General features: G+C 46.5%; 1 protein-coding gene across 1 annotated transcript in view; it reads left to right on the top strand.

Annotated features, from left to right (window-relative positions):
- The first annotated feature begins 5,124 nt into the window (after nucleotides 1-5,124).
- IL10RA (interleukin 10 receptor subunit alpha) overlaps nucleotides 5,125-24,631 on the top strand; it is a 48,984-nt gene continuing 29,477 nt past the window's right edge. The window contains 2 exon segments of the mRNA XM_085647428.1: nucleotides 5,125-5,324; nucleotides 22,947-23,067. Of these exon segments, the coding sequence (XP_085503554.1) occupies nucleotides 5,252-5,324; nucleotides 22,947-23,067 (194 nt within the window). The 5' untranslated portion in view covers nucleotides 5,125-5,251.

The following is a 24,631-nucleotide window of genomic DNA, read 5'->3' as shown; positions in this document are numbered from 1 at the left end:
ACATCTGTGCATTCCCCACTGACAGCCATAAACATTGGTCATGCAACTGGAACGACAGACCTCTGCCACTTGAGGAATTGGCTGGATAGATTGGGGGGGGGGGGAGGGGTTGAAACTTGGGCTCCAGGAAGCCAGATTATGGCCCTACTAAAGATTAAGCTCTGCATTCCAAGGCCTCATGGCAGTCAGGACTGAAATTTAGGGGAGATATCTCTGGTTTAAATGGGAACCCTCTCAACTACCCCCGACTTCAAAGGAACACTGTAGTATAACTACTGGCAAACACAAGGAAATGATGGATGGAGTGCTGCAACTATTCAGATACTCACCCCCAGTCACAGATCTGGGTTGAATCTATCATCATTCTTTAGCTCACTTTGCCACCTCAGTTCAGACCCAGCTATTTGCAAATCAGGTTTGACCCTGTGCCTCATGGGAACAGTCCAGCCTGAACTGCCAAGCCAGATGGCCGGATGGCTTCTTGTTGCCCGGTAGTATCGTCCATATCGAACATGGGTCGTGAGAGTAAGTGACTGGGCTGAGGAACCCTTCTGAGAGAGCTCGGAAGCTGGTCGAGAGACTGTGTGACTCCCCCCCACCCTGTGCTTTGCAGAACTGGGCTGGTGCTGAAAGGCTGAGACACCCTCTAGCCCATTTCTGCTCTGCATATAGTAGATGAACTTCCCCCATTTGCCGACTTTTGCCTGGTTACCCTGATAGTTACTCCAACCTTCTTCCCTGACTAAATGTGAATTCGGCCTTAAACCAGCACAGTAACGGGTGTTTTTTTTCCTCGATCCTGTGGGCAGAATAGTAGGGGGTAACTAGGGGTGGTGGGAGGGATTGTGCCACGGGGTCCGCATTCATATTATCAACTGACCTGCCGGATATCATTTGCACCGCATTACGGTTCCAAGTGTGTATGTGTGCTTCATACAGACTTGCTGATCTCCTTTGCACTACGTTACGGTGCTGTGTAAGTGTTGAAGAGTGTGTTGCATGAGAACAGCCTGCTTCTACTTGCACCACACAGTGGTGTTGTTGTACTTATTTCTTTCATTACCTAAAGTATACTCCATTTAGACATTGGTTTTACCATTGCGGCCTTGGCCCATGGTGCTGCTGAAAAGTGTTATAATTTCTGTGTGTACACATTCCTGATATCATTGTGACCTGGTATGCATCCTAGAAATTTGTGGATTTTATTGCGTTATTTGGCAAGGTGGGGTCAGTTCTGACAACGTATCGCACTGCATAAGGGTGATGGGGTAAAATAGGATTTTTCCCAAGTATGCATATGACTGATGTCATTTTAACACTGTTGGGCATAGGATGGCTAGTAATATTTATAAGTGTGATATATGCCTAGAAATACATGATGTTCAGTTTGTGTTAATTACTGTAAGTGTTGAAAAAAATCTTTATTTATATATACCATGTGTGAGGTCTCTTTTGTAGCGCACAGTGTATTTATTGTGTGATGAGAGTTTGTGCTAATGCTTTACACATTGCCTCTGTGATAAGCCTTACTGCTCAGTGCCAAGCTATCCAAGGGTGAGTGCAGGTTATACAGTAAGTGTAATCACCTAACCCTGACAGGAATGGTAGGTTCTGCCTGGCTTGAGAACCACCTCAGCCAACCAGAAAGTACCAGTTCCAACAATCACTATAATTCAAAGCATGTGTAATAGGCTGTATTATGCAGTGAATGACACCCTGAAAATGTTCTGCTACTGACGACACCCCAAAGCTTAGTCTTTTATATCTGAACAAACCAATATGGGTCAAAAAGGTGGTAATGTACCTGCAGTTTTCCTCTAGTTCAAGTTGATGATACCCCTTGTTCAGATCAAAACGAGAAAAGACTTTGGCACCATTAAGCTATGTAATCATGCTTGCAATGTGCAGATCTAGATGTCATTCTCTCTCAGTTTCCCTATTACCTTGACGCATGTCAACACAGATGCGCACAACACCTTCACTGTTCATTTTGGGTACTATCACTATGGGTGGACTCTATGGTGTCACACCAGTAGAGCGTTCAATTATACCATGTTTTAACAGCGTTTCCAGTTCTTTCTCAACAGCTTCCTGCAAGTGAACAGCAATTCAACTATGTTGTTGAGCAACAGGATGGATGTCCTCATTGATATGAAGTTGCACTTTCATCGTCTTAAGCTTTCCTAATCCACAAAACAATGACGGGAACTGACTTACTATGTCTGAGTGTGCGTTTACACCATCATTGCAGAGCCATCTTCTTCACTGTTGCGTGACAATGATATTGAAGAACCTTTGGAAGATGAGCTCGATGACGATCGACCTTGCTTAATTTCCACTTGCCTCAATTGGTGTCGCCGCTTGGTTTGTGTGCATGGCTGGAGGGTGTCTGGAGCTTACTGGAATCCATGTTTTTTTCTCGAGGTGATGGCGTTGGTTTCTTTTTCGCTTTGCAAACAGTTCCAAAATAGTTTACTTTCCAGCAGCCTTGGCATGTTTTTCCAGTGGTGGGACATTTACCTTTGTGTAGAAAGGTGAATCCGCTTTGGAAACACAATTTCTTTTTCTTCTTTGACATCACTTTATGGGCCTCAATCATGTGTTTCTGCTTACTTTTCATGCTCAATGCTGATTCAGTCTTGGCTGTTCCAGCTTCCATATCAGCAGCGTGTCGATCTGCATGTTCTTCTGCTCTCGCAGCCATGAGCACTCTCTCCAGACTGAGTGTCTCACTCAACATCTGTCGTCTGAACGAGTTGGAAAGGCAACCGTCAGTGACTGAGATGGATGGCTTCTTCATCATTGAATTCTTTGAACTTGCCATTCATCTATCGTTTCTCCATCCTGCTGTCGTTTCTTGGTTGACGATGCACCTTTCATAGTCGTAATTTTTACCCCTACACTATCCAACACTTACCCTACTGTTGCACTCACTGGAGTGGGAATAGTAACTTTTACCCCTACACTATCCAACACTTACCCTACTGTTGCACTCACTAGAGTGGGAATAGTCATTTTTCCCCTACACTATCCAACACTTGCTCTACTGCTGCACTCACTGGAGTGAGAATAGTAATTTTTACCCCTTCACTATCCAAAACTTACACTACTGTTGCCCTAAAAGTATTATGCGTTGTAATTGCATGCATTGTAATTGTATGCATTGTAATGGAATGTGTTGTAAGTGTACTTTCTAAAAATTTGTTGTAATGGCATGCTTTGTAAAATCATGCGTTGTAATGGATGTTGCGATATAAAAACTGCGTTGTAAAGACATGCGTTGTAAAAGTTTCCTTTGTAATGTGTCCTATTCTTCTTTCACATCATCACCTGCAAGTTTTTATTTAAGTATCTTTTTGTCATTTTTCTTCTAGCACATCGATGGAATTGTCAAATATTTTGATCCAGGAAGTCCATCTGGTACCAATATTCTGTTATTTGTCAGTATCAAAGGGAGGCGTCAGTTTCAAGAACATGGTGGCATCATAACCACCTGTGGAAGTTTCTACTGTCGAGAACAGGACTTGCACCATCCGCTGCCCACTTGGACCTGCTCCATTCATACCATCTCTAAGCCCCAGCCGCGTGCTTGCATCAGTGTTGTTGCAGCCGATCTGATGTTGTATGGCCTCTTTTTCATCTTTGATGGAGAGTAACAGTTTTGAGTCTTGTTCATATTCGTCACCATTCTCAACTTTCTGCATCGTACCTGGTTTTCACTGCCTTTAGCGTTATCGTACTTTTTATATGCTGACTCAATGTGTTATGTCGCAGCACAGTACCTCTTCTTTCAGCCTTACCAGTAGGTTCTGGGCCGATTGTGAATTAACTTTCCCTAGCCTTGCACTGGCTGTAGTGGCGCTATGACTCACCATACGCCATCCGTCGGCTGCTTCACTTCGACTGAGGATAATTGACATCTAAATTATGCAACAAACAACATGCGAAAATATGATAGTCTCTTCAAAATTAAAAAAGGTATTTCTTTAAAATGCCAAAGCATTTCACCTTAATATATCAGATTATTTGTGGGCAGCCCCACAACCTGAACTCAAATATTGAAAGGTGCCCTGATATGTTATACCCCAAAAAAAAGGAGGTTTCGAAAAATAAAATATGTGCCTTCAATCACACAATTTGATCAGGTGAGGAAACCAGGACTGGTCCCAGGTTTTCTGGTTTACAATTATGCAATTAACCCACTAGATGGCTTCCGCTTTCTCTCTTTCTTAGCATCAAAGGTTTATGCTTTGTTTTTAATTCTGGATACATGATGGTAGAGTGGGGGCGGCAGGCAGAAGCCACATTAAAGCTCGCTCGTTTTGGGCTTGAGGGTCCAAAAGACCCTGGAGCCGAGCCAAAGCCAGCCCTCTGGCTCAATCCTGGCTCAAGCATCAACTTGTCCACCCATCTCTAGATGGGTGTCATCGACATAAGTGATGATGCTGGGCCCGTGAGCACGGATGATGTTGTTGAGGAGGCCCATTTAGATGTTGAATAACACAGGGCTGAGTGAGGAGCCTTGAGGGACATCACAGAGCAGGTTGGAGGCAGTAGGTCAACGGGGGCTAAGCTTACTCTTTGGGTACATCCTGACCGGAAGGAGCTGATCCATCGGCGTGCTGGCCTGGAGATTCTGCTTTCGTGGAGGCATTGTGCGAAGATGGGGTGGGAGACAGTGTCGAAGGCGACCAAGAGGTCAAATAGGATCAGTGCCAGTGTGCCCTCCTTGTCCATGATAAGATGGACATGGACACACTGTGACTTGGAAGTAGGGTGACTATGGACACTGTGGCCAGACCTGAACTTTTCACCTACAAATCATTTTAGGTGTGTTTGTCTAATTAGGTTAATGGAAGCAACAGAATACTACTACACCCAGAATGCATCAGGCTATCAAAGAAAAGTCCATGTCAGGAAGCAGCCCTTCATAGCCTGAGGGAGATGGTCACATTCATTAAAAGTAATCCGTATTTTGCGTGTATTTGCTCTTGAATTAGGAAGGTGGTGGATTTTTCTGTGACTCGAGATGGATAAAACCCCGCTCAGCTGAAGGAGGGAGGCGTAGCCCTGGGGGGTGTGCACTCGCACGTCTCCAGCTGCAGGAGGCGGGTAGAGAAATGGGGAAGTACAACAAGCCGCTGCCTTCCACCCCCGGAGGGCCGGGCCAGGGGACGGGCCTACGACAGACACATTACTCTGGTCAAAGGCTGAGAGCCTCAGTGGAGCAGATGAAGCGGGCCGCCCCAGCATGGCACAACGCCTGCACCCAAGACTGAGAGCCCTGGGCCTTCTCTTCGTCTGCTTCCTGAGTGCGGCGCGAGGTAAGACGCTGTGCGCGTGCTTTTCAGTACATCCGGTATACTAACCCTGCACAGAAAGATAATAGTGCAGCGGGCTAATGCACCTGCTACATAGATACTGGTGTTTATTTTTGGTCTGTGCCAAGTGGCTCCCAGTTACTGTTTACCACCATGTTACATATTTACAAAATGTATCGTGAGGCATTTTTAAATGTTTTTATTTATTTATGTGTTTTGCTTTGGGCTGCGCATACTGCATGAAGCAAAAATACATTGTTTGCATTTTGTATGCAGTAGAAAAAATGCAAGCATTGGTTTTCTTGCCTGAAAACAGCACTGACACAAAAAGAAATCGAGCACAAAGCACACCCTTAAAATCACATAATACACAGACATCCATGCCCATAACACAATGCGCCTCAAAGTGTACATTTCTGTCGCTGTGTCTGGTCCCATTCCCAGACATGGCCTGCCCCAGGCCTTTCTCATTTGTGTTGGTTGTCAAAATACATTAGTAATACCTTAAGAGAACGAGGAACTAAAAGATACCAACTGGACAAACGTGAAAGACAGCTGAGAAATGGGGCAAAAAAGAACCCCCATTTAAAAAAAAGAAGTAGCAATACCACATTGTTCTAAACCTTTTGTGAGTTTTCTTGAAGAAATGTGACGTAATGTGAGGGCATGGCCGGAGGGGACAATTATTTCTTGACTTTTGAACAGGGTGGGAGCGCCTTATGGCATGGGGCGCACCCTGGCACCAGGGCTGCGTGATCATATGATTAGGGAAATATGTTTCTGGGAGAGAGAGATGGGCCGTCCTGGGGTGGTGGCGCTGTATTCCTGCTTGGACATTGCATGAGGCGATTCTGTATTACTCTGTAGCGCCCTCTGACGGCGTCGTTGTATTGTTTTGGTCATTCTCCGAGGGTCCCTGATTTAACCTGGTTCCTGTGTATTGTTACCAGCCAGAGAGTTCTCCTGCTCCTAGAGAGAGACGCTGCTATTGTGGACATATTCCGGGAGTGAATTTATATTCATGATTATGAAGCCCATTTTAAGTGGTTTAATTTTACTGCCGGCCATTTTATGAGGGTGGCACTGCATTATTGGGGCTCCTTCTCAATGGGGGCTACTTTTGCCCTGGACCGTCCTGTGACGTGACACTGGTGCTGCGAGACCTCCTGTAAGAGCGTCGGTCACTCATTGAGGTTGATGTTTACTGTAGCGTGGGCCTTGGCTTGAGGGTGGCACAATATTACCGCGGGCCGCCTTGTGACGGTGGCTCTGTGTGGTCAAAGAGAATTCTGCGAGGTAGGTATTGTGGGCTATCCTGTGAGGCTGTGGCTGTATTACTGTCGGCTATCCTGGGAGGCTGACATCATATTACTGTAGGCTATCCTGTCAGGCTGACACTGTAACAGTGTATTACTGTCAGCTATCCTGTGAGGCTGACACTATTACTGTAAGATGTTCTGTTAGGTTGACACTGTATGTAGGCTAACCCATGAAGCTGACATTGTAACACTGTATTACTGTAGGTTATCCTGTGAGGCTGGCACTGTATTATTGAAGGCTCTCCTGTGAGGTTGACACGGTCTTACTGTAGCCTGTCCTGTGATACTGACACTGTATTAATGTAGGCTATCCTGTGAGGCTGACACTGTATTACTGTAGACTATCCTGTGAGGTTGACACTGTATTACTGTAGGCTATCATGTGAGGCTGGCACTGTATTGCAGTAGGCTATCCTGTGAGGCTGACACTGTATTACTGTAGGCTATACTGTGAGGCAGATACTGTTTTACTGTAGGATGTCCTGTGAGGCTGACACTGTATTACTGTAGGTTATCCGGTGTGGCTGGCACAGTATTACCAGAGGTCATCCTGTGAGGCTGGAACAGTATTATTGTAGGCTATCCTGTGAGGCTGACACTGTTTTACTGTAGGCTATCCTGTGAGGCTGACACTGTATTACTGTAGGCTATCCTGTGAGGCTGGGACTGTGTTACCAGAGGTCATCCTGTGAGGCTGACACTGTATTATGGAAGGATATCCCGTGAGGCTGACACTGTATTACCACAGGTCATCCTGTGAGGCTGGAACTGTATTACTGTAGGCTATCCTGTGAGGCTGACACTGTATTACTGTAGGCTATCCTGTGAGGCTGGCACTGTGTTACCAGAGGTCATCCTGTGAGGCTGACACTGTATTACTGAAGGATATCCCGTGAGGCTGACACTGTATTACTGTAGGCTATCCTATGAGGCTGGCACTGTATAATGAATTGCCAGCCTCACAGGATGACCTCTGGTAACAGAGAGGCATCCTAAACAAGCATTGGCATAGCCAATAGGTCTCGCCTTTGGGACCTTATAAGTGCTTAGCCATGCAACAGTTGCATAACTAAATGCTTATAAGGTCCCAAAAGTGAGACCTATTGGCTATGCAAAGCGGCCATGCGGCCGCGAAAGTGATCGTGATCGCAATCGCGATCACTTTCAAACATCAAAGCGGCCGTGCAGCCGTAAGTGAAAGTAATTGCGGTAAAGCGCTGCCGTGCACGCCCGCGCACCCCCGCGCACATGCACTGTAGCTCTAGGCTGGCCTGGTAGCACTTTTTGGAGCCCTCTCAATAAGTCTCGCCAGACCAGCGCATGCGCTGGGTCAGGCGAGACCTAAAAAGTGATACTGTAGGGCGCCCTGTGCAGCTGGCCCTGTATTGCTGCAGGGGACCCTGAAATAGTGATACTTCTACTGCATGGCTATCCTATGACAGTGCTGTGTTACGATACTGTGGGTGAACGCTGTTGCTTCGTGAAATATTTTCTGGAGAAATCTCTTGCCAGGTAGAAAGGCCGCCCGCTCTGTAAGGACCTCTAAGTGTTTTGCCTTGGTCTGGAGTAAGCTTTGCACTATTAAAGAGGTGACCGTGGAGGGTCTCCTTTTAGGCCTGACCCCCTGGCTTTGCCGATACTATTTGTGAATTGCTTTAGTTTTCACAAATGTGCCCTTACTGCCCAAAACCAGTCTATCATGTCTGCATTAGATTACCACGTATTTGTATTTCTTGTTCTTCTTTCTTGTCTTTTTGTCCTCTGTCCTGTAGGCCTTTATCTATCCCACATTTCCACTGGTGCATGACATCATTCCTTAATAGCAGACTGTCGATGTTCGAGATGGACAAAGCAAGATAGAAGCTGGAGTTAGTGCTGTCTTAAAGACCCAGCACAACAAGCACTGGTGATCTGGAGCTGTTGGACGCCTTTTCTTTTGATTGATGATTATTTTGTTTTGAAATGGTTTTAGAAAAACTATTTTTGAGTAGCTGCCAGGCCCTTGCTAAAATAAAAAATAAACATTGGCTAAAAGCACAGCTATTTTTCCCCTTACAAAGCATACTTTGCCACTGCAGTCCCAGGTACTAAAGGGAACTACTTTGCATGTAAAGGGGCTCCTGTGAAAAGAGCATAATGCGTCACTCACAGCTGGCCAATGGCTAAAGTGGGCTGACCCACTGCTGTATGCTCCACTGCTGTATGCTCTATCTATCAATCAATCAATCACAGCATTTATATAGCGCGCTACTCACCCGGAGGGTCTCAAGGCGTTTGGGGAGGGGGGGTCCGCTACTGCTCGAACAGCCAGGTCTTGAGCTGCTTCCTGAAGGCGAGGTGGTCTTGGGTCAGGCGGAGGTGGGTTGGGAGGGAGTTCCACGTCTTGGCGGCGAGGTAGGAGAAGGGTCTTCCTCCTGTGGTGGCTCTTCGGATGCGGGGGACGGCGGCGTGGGCGTGGTTGGTTGATCGAAGCTGGCGTGTGGGAGTGTAGAAGTGGAGGCGGCTGTTGAGGTATCTTGGGCCTTGGTTGTGTAGGGCTTTGTGTGCGTGGGTGAGGAGTCGGAACGTGATTCTCTTGTTGACCGGGAGCCAGTGCAGGTCTCTCAGGTGTACGGAGATGTGGCTGTGTCGGGAGATGTCCAGTATGAGTCTTGCTGAGGCGTTCTGGATTCGCTGGAGTCTCTTCTGGAGTCTGGCAGTGGTTCCGGTGTAGAGGGAGTTGCCGTAGTCCAGTCAGCTGGTGACGAGGGCCTGGGTGACCGTCTTCCTGGTCTCGGTGGGGATCCACCGGAAGATCTTGCGTAGCATGCGCAGGATGTTGAAGCATGACGAGGAGATGGCGTTGACTTGTCTGGTCATGGAGAGGGAGGAGTCCAGGATGAAGCCTAGGTTGCGTGCGTGGTCTGTTGGTTTGGGTGCGCTGCCCAGGGCGGGGGGCCACCAGGAGTCATCCCAAGCAGATGGCGAAGATCCCAGGATGAGGACTTCCGTCTTGTCTGAGTTCAGTTTCAGGCGGCTGTTCTTCATCCACTCGGCTACGTCTTTCATCCCCTCGTCTTTCATCCCCTCGTGTAGGTTGGCTCTGGCGGTGGCGGGGTCGTTGGTGAGGGAGAGGATCAGCTGGGTGTCGTCGGCGTAAGAGATGATGTTGAGGTTGTGTTGGCGTGCGTTGGCCGCAAGGGGGCTCATGTAGACATTGAAGAGGGTGGGGCTGAGCGAGGAGCCTTGAGGAACGCCGCAGATGACTTCGGTGGCTTCTGATCTGAAGGGGGGGAGGCGGACTCTCTGAGTCCTTCCGGCGAGGAAGGAGATGATCCATTCTAGTGCCTTCTCTCGGATTCCGACGTTGCTGAGGCGCTGCTCTAGGGTGCGGTGGCAGACAGTGTCGAAAGCCGCGGAAAGGTCCAGGAGGATGAGGGCCGCTGTTTCCCCGTTGTCGAGCAGGGCTCGGATGTCATCAGTGGCAGCGATGAGGGCGGTATCGGTGCTGTGGTTGGCCCGGAAGCCGGACTGCGAGTGGTCGAGGGATCTATTCGTCTCGAGGAAGGCGGCCAGCTGCTTGTTGACGGTCTTCTGGATGACTTTGGCCGGAAACGGGAGGAGCGAGATGGGGCGGTAGTTTTTGAGTTCGGTGGGGTCCGCTGATGGTTTCTTCAGTAGAGCGCTGAGTTTGGCATGCTTCCAGCTCTCCGGGAAGGTCGCTGTGTCGAAGGAGGTGTTGATGATGTCCCGCAGGTGGGGTGCGATGACGGAGTCGGCCTTGTTGAAGACGTGGTGAGGGCAGGGGTCGGTTGAATATCCGGAGTGGATGGAGTTCATCGTGCGTAGGGTTTCCTCGGTGTTGATCGGGGTCCAGGTGCGGAGGGTGGTGGTGGGGGGTGCAGGTGCTGTCGTGGGGTGCGTCGGCTCTGTGCTGAAGCTGTTGTGTATGTCCGCGATCTTGTTGTGGAAGTAGGAGGCGAGGGAGTTGCAGAGGTCTTGTGATGGGGTGATGTCGTTGTTTCCGGCGCTGGGGTTGGAGAGCTCTTTGACGATGTTGAAGAGTTCCTTGCTGTTGTGGGCGTTGTTGTCCAGTCGTTCCTTGAATGCGGTTTTCTTGGTGGTGTGGATCAGTTGGTGGTGTTTTCGAGTGGCGAGCTTGAGGGAGGTCATGTTGTCTGGTGTTGGGTCTCTGCGCCAGGCTCTCTCGAGGGCACAGCAGTTCCTCTTGGAGTTCTTGAGTTCGTCGGTGAACCATGGTGCTTTCTTCCTGCCGGGTCTGCTGGGCGGGGTCCTTAGTGGGGCGAGGTCGTCTGCGCAGTTGCTGATCCACTTCGTGAGGTTGTTGGCGGCCTGGCTGGGGTTCGCTGAGCTGGCGGGGGGGTCCTGGCTCAAGGAAGTGGCGAGCTGGTCAGCTGTGATCTTGTTATATCTTCTGCGTGCAACCTGTTGCTGGTGGTGGTGTATCGTGTTCTTTCTGTAGCTGAAGTGGACGCAGCTGTGGTCCGTCCAGTGGAGTCCGGTGGCGTGGCTGAAGGAGATGTCCTTGCTGGAGGAGAAGACGGGGTCGAGTGTGTGTCCGGCGTAGTGGGTGGGGGTGGTCACCAGCTGCTTGAGACCGAGGGTGGCGAGGTTGTCCAGCAGGGTGGTGGTGTTGCAGTCGTTGTTGTTCTCCAGGTGGAAGTTGAGGTCCCCGAGGAGGATGTAGTCAGCGGAGGGGAGAGCGTGAGGGCTGATGAAGTCGGCGATGTCTTCGCTGAATTGTGTGCGTGGTCCCGGGGGTCTGTAGATGAGGGTGCCTCTGAGGGTGGTCTTGGGGTCGGTGTGGATCTGGAAGTGCAGGTGTTCGGCGGTTGTGAGGGTGTCGTCGGAGTTGCTCGTGATGCGGATGGTGTTCCTGTGGATGATGGCGATGCCTCCTCCGGTCTGGTTGCCGCGGTCCCTCCGGATGATCTTGTAACCGTCTGGGATGGCGATGGCGATGTCGGGCGCTGAGGAGGCGTTCATCCAGGTTTCCGTGAGGAAGGCGACGTCTGGTGATGTTGTGTCGAGGAGGTTCCAGAGCTCCACGGCGTGTCTGTGGACGGAGCGGGTGTTGAGCAGGATGCACTTCAGGTGGTTTCTGCTGGTTCTCGGCTTGGTGGGTGCGGGTGCGGTGCAGGTCCGGATGCAGGAGAACTTGCAGGAGTGGCAACTGAAGGGTCCATGGTTGCGCCTCGGGGTGGCTCGGTAGCATCCAGGGATCCCGCCGGTGTTGAGTGCGATGAGTTCGGTGGTGTCGTAGGTCAGTCGGGTCGTCATGCGTCGGTGGGGGCCAGGGGTCCTGGCACTGGGCGCGGTCCAGGCGTGGACGGGCGCAGACGGGCTTACCTTTGGCGCGCCTTCGGCGCACAATATGGCGAAGTGGGAGGGAGGGAGGAGCAGCTGGGAGGCGGGAGCGGGGAGGGCACAGAAGGAAAAGGGGGCGTGGCCGCACGCAGGCGGCGGGAAGCGGGGAACGGGGCGGGGGGCACAGGGGCAGAGAGGGAAACGGCACAGAACAACAATATGGGAGACAATATGGGAAACAGGAAATCTAAACAAACAATATGGGGTACAGTACAGTATGATGCAAAAAACGAAAGAAAGGAGACAGAGTCAATCACAAGCACGTTACTACGGCGGGGGCGGGGTCGTCGTGGCGGGCTCAGCGAGGCTGAGGTCAGCAGCGGGGAGGAACGCACACGCTACAGCTGGTGGCCGTGTGGCGCGGGGGTGTCCGGAGGGCAGGTCTAGTACATGGGTACTCACAAACTTCCTCTCTGGGACCAAATTTACAGTGTGGTTTGTGATCATGAGGTTGAACACAGGCCCCTGCAGCAGACGTATTAGTCCACTGAGCCACCACACCCGGCATACATACATCTGTCTCTCTAACTTTCTCTCTATCTATCTCTATCCCTCTATCTCTAACTCTGTCTGGCTCTGTCTGTCTGGCTCTGTCTGTCTGGCTCTGTCTGTCTGGCTCTGTCTGTCTGGCTCTGTCTGTCTGGCTCCGTCTGTCTGGCTCTGTCTGTCTGTCTCTGTCTCTATCTGTCTCTGTCTCTATCTGTAGCTCTGTCTCTGTTTCTATCTGTATCTCCCTGTCTCTGCCTCTATCTGTCTCTGCCTCTATCTGTCTCTGCCTCTATCTGCCTCTGTTCAAATAGGAAGCTTCCCAAGAGGCCCTTTAAGAGTCAACTGTGAAAGCGCTTACAGCTGACTTTTTTAAAGGGTCTTTTGGGAAGCTCTCCGAAGGTGCCGTGAGGTCTCAGAGGCCAGCAGTAAACACAGAAGATGACCGCAGGAGCATATGTAGTGCATAGCTATTTAATATGTATTCACTATGTATGCTCCTGCGGTCATCTTCTGTGTTTACTGCCGGCCTCACTGGAAACATAGAAACGGCAAGGCAAGGTCCGTGAGCTGCCAATGAAGGCCTGCCGGGCCGTACTATGAGTACCATGGCTCTAGTATGTGGAAGAAAAATGTGAATAACACAAGAGCAGACCAATGAACAAAGAGGGCTGGCTGAAAGCCCCTATCAGTAAGATTATTGTATAAATAATTTTAGTAAAGTCAAAAGGACGTGAGTAAGCCAGACCTAAAAACACATGTTATAGACCTATTTGTATTTTGTTTATCCTATAAAGCATGGTTAAAGCATACAATTCATCCCAAATCCACGTATTTAATGTGTTAGCTGTTGGTCAAAAATGTTCCTTTATTGTATTTTGCTATTTGATCTACAGTGACTGAGGCATTCAAAGTACTTAGGAGAAGGCGTTTCCCATTGGTTCAAACTGAAAGTTTGCTCAATACTAGCAGGAAATAATAGCAACAGTCAATGATAGATTTCATTAAATCTCATTTTTTTACAGACATAGCTATCTGAGCCTGCTTGGTAAAATATCGTTAAAATTTGCAGTTATTTTCCAGCTAGTATTTTATTTCATAAACCAGTGTAGTGCACTTTGCTATTCACTGTTGCATCATAAAATGCACCTGAACCTACCTTACACATCTCGTCAACAGAGACAAACAGACTGACTTAGTAAGAATATTCGCTTCCCCGCTGCAAAGGACTGTTGGAGCAACTAGACTTAGGTGCAGTGGCGTACACTTCTCCAGCTCTGATGCATGTATTTGAACCTCAGCCAACACCACTCCTTGAGATCATGCAAGAACAAACATCTTTCCAACCATACATTCCAGAAGGATGTCCAGTAACTCACAGCAAATCAGAGCTATTTGTGCCTCTTCAAGGGTATGAGGCACTATACAATTCTGTACCAGTCATCAAATTATCTGGGTGGAGTAATGCAAGTATTCCACAGCTAGGAGTGCGCGGAACTCATGAAGTTTCACTCGCGAATTTCGTGCAGTTACCTAAAAACTTAGCGAGATTCCGCGAGCAGCAAAATTTTGGCACGTTGCGCTGCTCGCTCTGATTTTGAGCAGTGAAAACTTGTTCTGCGGTGTAAAATCAGCACAAACGGCATCACACGGCACGCTAGAGGGCGCTGCTTCTTTGCTGCCGCTTGAGTAGATTTTCTACTTGAGCTGCAGCTGTCTCATCATGAGAAGCAGCTTTCTCAATGCGAACAGTAGCGACCTGACATGACAGCCCGTGTTGAGAAGTCTCACCAGGAGGGGGTTCTAGCACGCGAAAAATCATGTGCATATTCACACTCGCACTCACCAACTTAATGTTGGCAAGCTGCACACAAGAAAAAACTCAAGCCACACGGCGGTTGGTGTAGTTTTTCTGCAACACCACGCTCCAGGGAGAGCGCAGAGTGGATAAAACTCTGCGAACTCTGCTGGCGGGGTGGAATTTTTCACCCAAACCTACCCATGACATGATAACTACACCTCATGGTCATCATACACGGCATGGGAACCCTTCACACATTTGCTTAAAGTAAGGCAACATTCTTCTAAAAACACACCTACACAGTGTAGCATGCTATGCATGTGTACAAGCTCTTCAGAGCCTCACAAAGGGTCACTATAATGTGATACAATACACCCCAAAGGTCTCCTGTACCTTTCAAATCACTCTGGTTCTTACAGGATCCGATTCACCTGTTCAAGTCTCAGTGGCATTGTATGTTTAGCAGACTGTAGCCTGATGGCCACACTGCTAGTTTACCACAGCCCAGGGCTATCTTGTAAGGCCTCATAACGTTAGGGGAGGAGCACTCTTGTGAATTTAAAGTTATATGGCGGTGGGCCAGCTATGATCACCACCTCGCTTCATGCCTTCATGGCACGATACCTTGCGTCCCAGGCTCTCCTTTCACAAATCCCTGCCATCCTGTGATTTAATACGAATGGTTCAAATTAAGAAACTCATAACTACACTCCTGAGAATGCATTACACTGAACAATGAAAGCCGAGGACAACAAACAAGGTGACCTGATGACATCACCTCGCGCTGGCTTGTTTTCGCTCACTTAATGAGAACAGACATCCTTTTCCCTCTTCATGCCCAGGCACCACTTTAGTCCCCGTCAATTACACGTCTCAATTATCTGGACAATTCACCAGAAGGCCACTTCTTCATGGTCCCAGTGCCTGTGCAATTCACCGGCCACATATTCATGAAGTTTCTCCTCACTAAAGGCCCCTTAGTGAGTGAGTGTTCTGTAGTCCTTTTCCTATTTCTGTGCACGTTCCCCTTCTCTAGGCCCCAGGGTCAGATTGGTAACACGGGCACTCGGGAAATGGCCGAAGGGCCGGTAGCCGAGTTCTAGCTGTGGGGTGCTTTCTGGGCAGCCTGGGGGCTGCCTGTGCTGTTAGGATGCCCGCCAGTGGCCCAGTGGGTGCCTGAGTCGCCTTTCTAGAGGCAGATGGGCGGAGGTATCACTCCCTTTCTCTCGCTGGGCCGGCCCATCAATGTATGCTGATTGAGCGGGGGCAGGGAGCCTAAGCAGAAGGCTCACTTGCATTCATGTGTGGCTCAGCAGTGTGAACCAATCTGTACATTTTTTTTTTTATCTAAGTGAAGTTAATAAAAGATGCCCCCCCCCCTTTCTTTTCATAAAACTTCACTGAAGGAGTGTTTTGCGGAAAGGCAATATGCAAATGTGGGCTACTCTTTTTTTTGGTGTACCCGGGCCAATTCTTGATCCCAATCCAACCCTGGTTGGCCCTAGCGAGACAAAAATGATCAATTATTCGAATTTGGCCATCAATTGTCATAAAATAATGTTACTCTTTTTTATTATATAATTTGATATTATATCTGGTTCTTTGTTGGTTCCTCAAGCAGACCTGCATTGATACTTTTTGACTAACTCAAAAGTAAGCAGGAGGCTTTGAACATTTATCAAGGTGTGACGGCCAAAGGAGAATTGTTGATCATTTTTAGGTCTCGCCTGAGCCAGCGCGCATGCGCTGACTGTGAGGCTTATAGTAAGGACTTCAAACTCCCAGAGCTTTCCCCCGTGTTTTTTTTAATTTTTTACTGCCACTCATTTGATTGGCCATTGCGTAATGCTTCCACAAAAGAAAGCACGCAAATGGCCAAAGGTTCGGGTATGTCCCGCCTTATCTTTAAATGTCCCCTCCCATAACTTGTGTGTCTCGGGAGCGAGCAGCGGAGCCATCTATTTCCAACATTTGAGCTGCAGCTAAACCTTCACCCTAAAGTATAGACTTTTTTGCATGCTGAAATCTATGACTTTCACAGATTTATGTGCATAGACCGTTCGATTTTTACTATTGTTGTAGAAAACGCTCACCCGTAAAGTATCGCTGTCATCTAGTGGACAAAGACGAAATTTCAGCGCGTTCGGGGATCGTTTCTCAACATTGTAATTGGCGGTTAGGCCCTTAGACTGCAGAACACCTTATCTACCAGGAACGATTGCTTTGCATTGATTTCTGACAAGACTGCTTTTAAAATGTATTAAAGACCCCCCAGTTTAACACAGGCAGAAACTGTACATTACTGCTGGGTCCTGGCCTTTACCCTGTGGCAGGTTTAACTCAAACAACGCCTGCTGACTGTGGATAGATCCTGTGGTGAGATGCTGTTTGGGAATAAGAAGAGAGTTCGGGGTGGTCTTGAGTGTGACGGTGGTGTGTATTAGACGTAAAAGTTTCAATTTGGTTTTATTTTCCAGCTTATCTTTTAATAGCACGTATCTGCTGATATAGAATACAGAAAGAAATCACAAGGTGCCTGAAAATATTTGCAGACTGTGAAACTATTTGCAAAATGATTTGCGACTGCAAGATCGGCCATTTTTTGTATACTAAGATTTGCAAAACAAAGGGATGCGAAAATTGCAGTGTTGTTTACCTGCAGGGAATCCTTAATATGTGACATAAATTTGCAATTCTAATATTGTGATACCAATTACATAGTCGCCATTTGCATGTACTAAACATTTGCAAATTCTGACTTCTCACACAAACAGCAAACAGCATGTGTAAATTTACCATCAAGTGGAAGCAGACGGTAGTCAGGTGCAAAGTATACAAACATTGACTTAGTCAATAGGTCTCGCCTTTGGGACATTATAAGTGTTTAGCCATGCAACAGTTGATGTTGCACCAAGGATATTGTGCTGCATAATTAAATACTTATAAGGTCCCAAAGGCGAGACCTATTGGCTATGCCAATGCTTGTTATGTCTTCTTGGGGCCCAGGGACCAGGCAAACCCCACTAAGGGGATTAGATTGGGGGGGGGAGAAGGGGATTATGTTCTCAGCCAGATGAAAAGTCCTGTGAAAGTTCCTGTTTCTGATTGAAACTCCCTGAATGAGGTGCCAAGTTTCACAATGTGAGTTCAGCGGGGACGCAAAGACTGTTTTGAAATGCAGATTGTTTTCCTGTAAAAGGAGAAGTCCTACTATGTACTTTAGCTCTGATCTCCAATTACTTCCTGCTTGGGCACAAATGAAACCCCTGGTGAGAAAGTGGGTAGTATTCTGAACGTCAAATCTTGCCATTGGGGTGGCTCCCGGGGAACTCCCGCTACCCTCAGATCCTTGGAGAAGGGGAGTGGCCGGGGAACTTGCCAGAAAATCAGCCCAGATGTAAAACTAGCAAAAAGTACCATGTGAGTGCGTGTAAGTAGTGTTTGGGAGCAAGATATCCTGGGGCATTCCCGGAGGCCAGTAGGATAGCTGAGGGGACCTAGCACCCAGCTGTCGCTGTGTAGCAAGTCCGAGACAGACAGAGCCACCGTAGAGGGAATTCTTTCCATAGTTCCCTTTCTTAGTACATACCCAATAGAGACCTGCGATCAAAAACCTCCCTGACGGTCTCACGTCCCAGTTTTAAGAGACTCACATGGGGAGGCAGTTGTTTTTCCTCTGAAGCGCCGGCTCTCTGGAACAGTCTGCCTATAAATATTAAAGCAGCCCCCACATTACTGAGCTTTAGGAAACTAACAAAAACCTGGCTTTTTAACCTTTAGTCCTCCTCTGATCTCACCTTCACTGCTATTGCCAACTAGTGCCAAGACACCCATGGCTATTCGAGTGCTTTAGAAACATTTTAACATAACATAACATAACATAACATTTTGGCCAAATCATTTAATCTCCATCTGCTATCAAAATTAATCTAACCTTGTGTAATGGGTGGTCATATAAAGCGCTCCAACACCTTCTGATTGAGCTTGCGTTAAATAAAAATTGCAGAAAAATGCAAAATGTCAGCTCTGAAAGCCTAGATAAATCATGGCCTCCCTGCTTAAATTGCGTGATCCTAGTCAAATATTTTATTTACCGTAACTCCTTTTTTTCATTATCCAATATGAAAGCACTTTCATGTAGTTGAGTTCAAAATACAGGATGTTCAAAAGTCTACTGTTTTTTATTTAATAAAATAGTCCATAATGTTGCTCTACAGCAAGTTTCTCCAACAAGTAGCATGTGAGCTACTGGTAGCTCTCCAGCTACCTCGAAGTAGCTCTCCTGCATGCAGCCCAGACTACTTAATTAGAAGCTTTCCCTTGGTTGAAATAATATATGTATACCAAAATTGAAAAATGTGCATTTGAGATTAAAATGTTGTTTTTGAGGAACTCATACTCTGATGTTTAGAAAAAAAGGAATGGTTGACATTGTAAAATATATTGAAAGCTGATATTTGAGTGATCAATCATTCAGTGCTGTGGTGACTTATTACTCATATTAATACTTTGGTACCAGCAGTGTTTAAAAAGAAGTGCTGGGGCTCTCGTCAGGAGGCAGCTTTGACCAGCCCCTTTCTCCTGTAAGTGCTGCCTAACACAGAACCAACAAACCCTACAAGTGGGGAGGATATGTGGCCTAATGGCCAGAGCTGCTGACTTTCGGAGCTGGGGAACCAGGTTTGAGTCTTGGCGTTAGCTCAATATCCTTTTATTCTGGGCAAATCCCTTAATCTCCCCGTGTCCACCGAAAATAAATGTGTACTTAACTGGTGCTCAAGCGCCGGTCCTGATGATTAAGTGTTGGTGCTGAGCGATACCAAAGGGGTTTATGGACGGAACGTTTGAGCAAATCAAACACTCACCCCCAGTCAACTGATCTGGGTTTAATCCATCATCATTCTTTAGCTCACTCCACCACCCCAGTTCAGACATGGCCATATGCAAATCAGTCTGACCCTGTGACTCATGGGAACAGTCCAGCCCGAACTGCCAAGCCATGTCTTCCCTGGACCGGAAACCAGCATCCTGGGACCGGTTTCGGGTTCATAATCCTCATCAGCCAGGCTATCTTGAATCCAGTGGCAAAGTGAGCAAGGGACCCACGTCTGGGCATACCGTGCCAATTTAGGGCGAACAAAGCGATACAAAAGGGGATGAAGGACGGAACGTTTGAGCAAATCAAACACTCACCCCCAGTCGAGTGTTGGTGCTGAGCACCGGAAACCACTGGCTCAAATTAAGCACTGGGTACCATGGGCATTACAGCAATGGCTGTTATGTATTAGCCATGTAGAGGCATTCCAAATTAATAAATCCTTTTTGGCATTACTGATGGCAACTCTAAGGCACTGAGGTGATCACTGCTGGTAATTTTGCATGGGGTGCCCACTGATGTAATTATGTCTGATATGTTCACTACTACAACAGAAATACTAGTTGCACAGGATGATATTCACTGAACATGAGTAGTTCTTATTACAGAAAAGGTTGGAGACCTCTGCTCTGTAACAATCTGGGCCACGTACAGGGTTTACACGACACCCCCTTGTCTCTAAGGCCCACATGCATCAAAGCAAAAACCGGTCGCAAACGGGCAGATTCTCAGAATCTGCCCCTTTGCGACCGGTATTTTTGCATTTGGGATGCATCATCCCAAATGCAAAAATCGCAATTTAAGTAATCTCTAAATTGCGATTACTTAAATTGCGATTGCATTTAAGGAATCTCAAATTGAGATTCCTTAAATGCAATGCACTGAAGTAAAAAAATTAGCGACTTCGCTAATAGGGGGAGAAAATTACCATGAAGTTGAACTTCATGGTAATTTGCAAAAACGTTGAAATATGCACTAAAGTGCATTTTTCAAAGTTCCATTTTACACACACATGCCCTTGGGGCATGTGTGTGTGCAAGATGTACTCATATGCAGATTTCAGGGGCGCAACAGGGTGTCCTTTTGACACCCTGACTTCCTTGAAATTGCATGAGCAATTTGCGATTCTCTAATTGAGAATCTCAAATTGAGAAGGTCTTCCCATTCATTCCTATGGGCCTCTAGGCCCATAGGAATGAATGGGGAGGTATTCCTTAATTGCGAGTTGCAATTTGCGAGTCGCAATTAAGGAATGTTTAGAAATCGCTATTTTGTAAGCGATTTCTACATGCATAGCCTTTTGCTATTCCTAACCACGTTATCATATTTTGCGTGAAGTTTGTTGTATGATTTACATAGAAAATATTTTCAGGCTTGACTCGTGCACGGGCTCTAAGAGCTGAGTCAGACCATGGGCTGGGCTGTGACTCGGCTCTCCCTGTTAATTTGTGTGTGGGCTTGCCCACCTCTAGTAAGTGACACTCAGAGACGTCGCGTGGGTTGCCAGTATCCGGGCCAGGCAAGTATTGTGCCCCATTAACCCATGGACTGCTTGCACTTCCTGGCACAAAATGTTAAAGAAAGAAAATTAGTAGTGCAATTTTTTTTTTTCTATTTCACTTTTCCGTCCCCTAAGAATTTTGCACCAGGAGCAATTTGCACCCGGGGCAATCGCTGCTGTGCCCCGCCCCATGCAATGCCACTGGTGACACTTGCCTTAAATAATAGGTGTCTTCATTCTGCGCTTTCATCTTCCTGTGGCTAACCATCATCAGTTTCAGATTGTTAGACTCCGGAGAAAAGCTAAACAAAAACACTTTTAGGCGAAATCAAGAAATACTCAAGAACTGAAAGTTGCTGAGCTCAAAGTTTGCAACTTTCAGTGTCAGAAGACAGTCACATAAATTGAAATGAAGATTTGATGAGCTGAAGTTAAAAATAGCTCTGTTGTTCCGGATATTGTAAAGAGAGAAACAGACAACTGAAGTCAGAGAAAATCTTCCAAAGCAAACTTCAACAGTGTTCACATTTTCCATGTTTACGATATTAAGAAGTAGCCTGTCACACAGTGAAATTTCAAATGTCATTTTGAAACTAGAATCCGTACATCAATATGTTTGTTTCTATGTGACGTTAAACATAGACTGAAAAACATGTTTTACCAGACTATTTACGTTTCTTAAAATCTCCCTTCTAAATTTCTTACCAGTTTTAAATTCGTGAAGCACACCGAATCTTACTTGGATGCAAAATTCGGATGCAAATCATGACCCGCTAAATAATAAATTGTGATTGTGCGTGGCTCCAAGATTAAAAATGGAATAACTTTCTGACCGATTGTGTGTGTGGCATTTGGTAACGGGGAATAATGCACCAATGGTGCATGTTATTTCCCATTCCACCGTTCACTCTATCTATCTATCTATCTATCTATCTATCTATCTATCTATCTATCTATCTATCTATCTATCTATCTATCTATCTATCTATCTATCTATCATGTTTTGGGCCACTGTTGTTGCTGCCAAGGGTTTTTCAGTCTGTGTTTTCACAACTTGTAAAAGAGTATGTATGCCCGACTGCTGTTAAAATCCCTATCACCCTTCCCACACTCCCCTTTTGGATTCACCTTACCTCATTCTGACACTGGAAGAAGTAACTTTACGTGGACTTTTCATATTTATACCTCTTAAAAATCAATGTTCCCCCGTCTATTGATTGGAAGCCTGAAATCACCATCATTTTGACCCAAAAGGTAACATATGACATGCCTTCCATTTCTTGTTATCGCATTGCAAAAAAATAGATTATTTCATCGGTGTATGCGCCTTCGTTTAATATTATTCTGGGCATGTGTTTCAATTTTTCAAAACAAAACTTTAATCAATGTTCTCTTTTTGGAGGGGAATTCAATCTGCCTGTTATTAACATTACCTACCAGGGAATCTGCTAATATCCTATACCCACTTAGACCAATGAACTGCGTTAAAAGTACTAAACACTCCACCCTTGCTACTTTGTTTGACAATTATTTCAGTGGACCCTCGAAAAGTCATTGAATTGGTGGTTTCTGATGTATAATCTGTTATGGACACAGTTTGTCAATGAGCAGCGCCAGGGTCAGACTGGGACAAGAATATAGGCATGGGCACCAAAATAAAAGTGGCCCCCATTAGGGAAGCAGATAGCTAAAAGAGTGGTAATATCAGTGAAATCTACAGTAAAACCCGCACATCTGGCAACAAATACGGCCCACAACTGCTAAAAAAACCTGCCCACACACAAGGCCATCAGACGCTGCCGGATTTCTTTTTTTGCAGATTTATATAGCTCAAACTCAACCCAAATGTATTGGAGCGCTTTACATGAGCACCAGTTACATTACACAAGGACACATTCATTTTTGGTAGGCACGGGCGGGGCGGGGGGGTTAAGTGATTTGCCCAGAATCACAGGATGTTGAGCTGACGCCAGACTCAAATCTGGTTCCTGAGCTCCAAAGTCAGCAGCTCTGTCCCTTACACCACATCCACTCCCCTAATATTCTCCTCTAATGATTTCCCTGTAGGCCAGTCCAACCCTGAACAGCACCAGGGTGGGTGACGAAGAGACCATTGTCTTCTATGAGCTGCAGCATTTTACTGTATTTCAAACCTCAATGTCTGTGTTCCATGCTGTCTGTGTGAAAGCAGATCCACACACCCCACTGCTAACGGTGATCCTTTGGAAACGGTATTGTCCTAATCCCTGTCTGTTTCTGTTCTCTGCCTCTGCAGGAGAAGGTTTGCCCAAGCCCAAGTGGGTGAAATTTAAGCTGGACTTCTTTCCACACATCCTCGAGTGGGAGCCAGGGCACAGTGAGATGGCAGGAGACTTCTACCAGGTTGAGTATATAAAGTGAGTATCCGAGCAGGGCACATGAGTACTCTGGTAGCTGGGAAGGAGAAGAATTCTACCCACTGCTCAATTTGTAAAACAATAAGTCACAGGGTTCTCGTCAAGAGGCCACTACAGCTTTCCCCACCCATTGCCCCAGCCAACGCGGCCAACGACCGTTCCTACACCACTACTAACCATCGCATTCCTGCAAGTGTGACAATTCAGACTATTCCGGGCCCCAAAGCTATAAGAATGGTTTGGGGGCAGGTATTAGTTGTTTTGGATATGTATTTAGTAAACACATTTTTTGCTTAACTCTAAATTAGACAAATAGGGCCCGATTCACAGAACTATCTTAAGACAAAATCCTAAACTTACTACTTTTGATATTCACTGAAGGCATTTAGTAGTAGTAAAGTTAGGATTTTGTCTTAAATTTGACTTAAGACAGACTTAAGACAAAATCCTAACTTTACTACTAAATGCCTTCTGTGAATACCAAAAGTAGTCCGTTTAGGATTTTGTTTTAAGTTAGTTCTGTGAATCGGGCCGGTCGTGCCACCTTTCGGCAAGTGGCGGTGTTGACAATTAAGTACCGGTCCTGAGCACCAGAAACCAGCTCAAATTAAACACGTATCCTACTTCAACACTCAGTTAAATGAATCACACTAAATAGGGCCAGAAGTAGGAACATTCCCTCACCATTCCCCCCCCCCTCAACATTTCTCCAGCAGCAGTTACATTTGACAGGGAAGGGGTAGTTTCATAATTTTTTTATGCATGATGTGTAATGGGGTTTGCAACATGCATTAGGTTTGGCGTGGAATGGTGCTAGTGCTATTTATGGCAAACTCACTGTGTTCGTGTTTACTCTAATGGGCTTTGGTTAAGCTGCCTTAAGCCTTGAGTTTTGACTTCATTGGCTCAGGAACCTTCAGACATTGGATTGAGGCATTGTCACTCACTACTTGGATCAGCCCAAATGGTATTTCAATTTCACCTTCTTTCTATTGGCTGTTTGGGTGTATGTGTTTGCCTCTTTTGTAACAATGAGGCACTATTCGACATATGAATCGTTCTGACATTACACACTTAATTCTTTATCTGATCCATACATTATAAAGAACACAATCATTGTGAAAATTGTTTTGCACTACAGTAGGCTTTTTTTGTTAGAGCTCGAATTCAAGCACCAAACCTAATAGTTATACCAATACGTGTTTCTTTTCCTAAACTATGATCTGGCTGTACAAGTTATCAGGACTTGTGGCTCATAAACTATTGACTAATTGTAGTGTTCGTTACAATGTGTGGTTGTGTTTTGCGGGACAGGGAAAGCCTAGCTGGAAGAAATACCCTTGTGAAAAATCATACAACATTAAAATATGCCAATAAAAATAAAACCTTTAACAGAGTTCATGGGGCAAATTTGAAGATCCAATCTTGGGTTTAATTATGTTTTCTCAAATGAGTTCCTATAAATTGTGATTGACTGCTAAATCAGGCACACATATTTCAATTGCCTACCAGGTGCATGAATACATTTCTTATACAGTGTTATCCCAGGCATGTACAGTACAAG

Source organism: Triturus cristatus, chromosome 3_2 (genome assembly GCF_964204655.1).
Source record: "Triturus cristatus chromosome 3_2, aTriCri1.1, whole genome shotgun sequence".
Classification (NCBI taxonomy): domain Eukaryota; kingdom Metazoa; phylum Chordata; class Amphibia; order Caudata; family Salamandridae; genus Triturus; species Triturus cristatus.
Note: the sequence above shows the minus strand (reverse complement) of the source record. Positions and strands in the feature narration are given on the sequence as shown.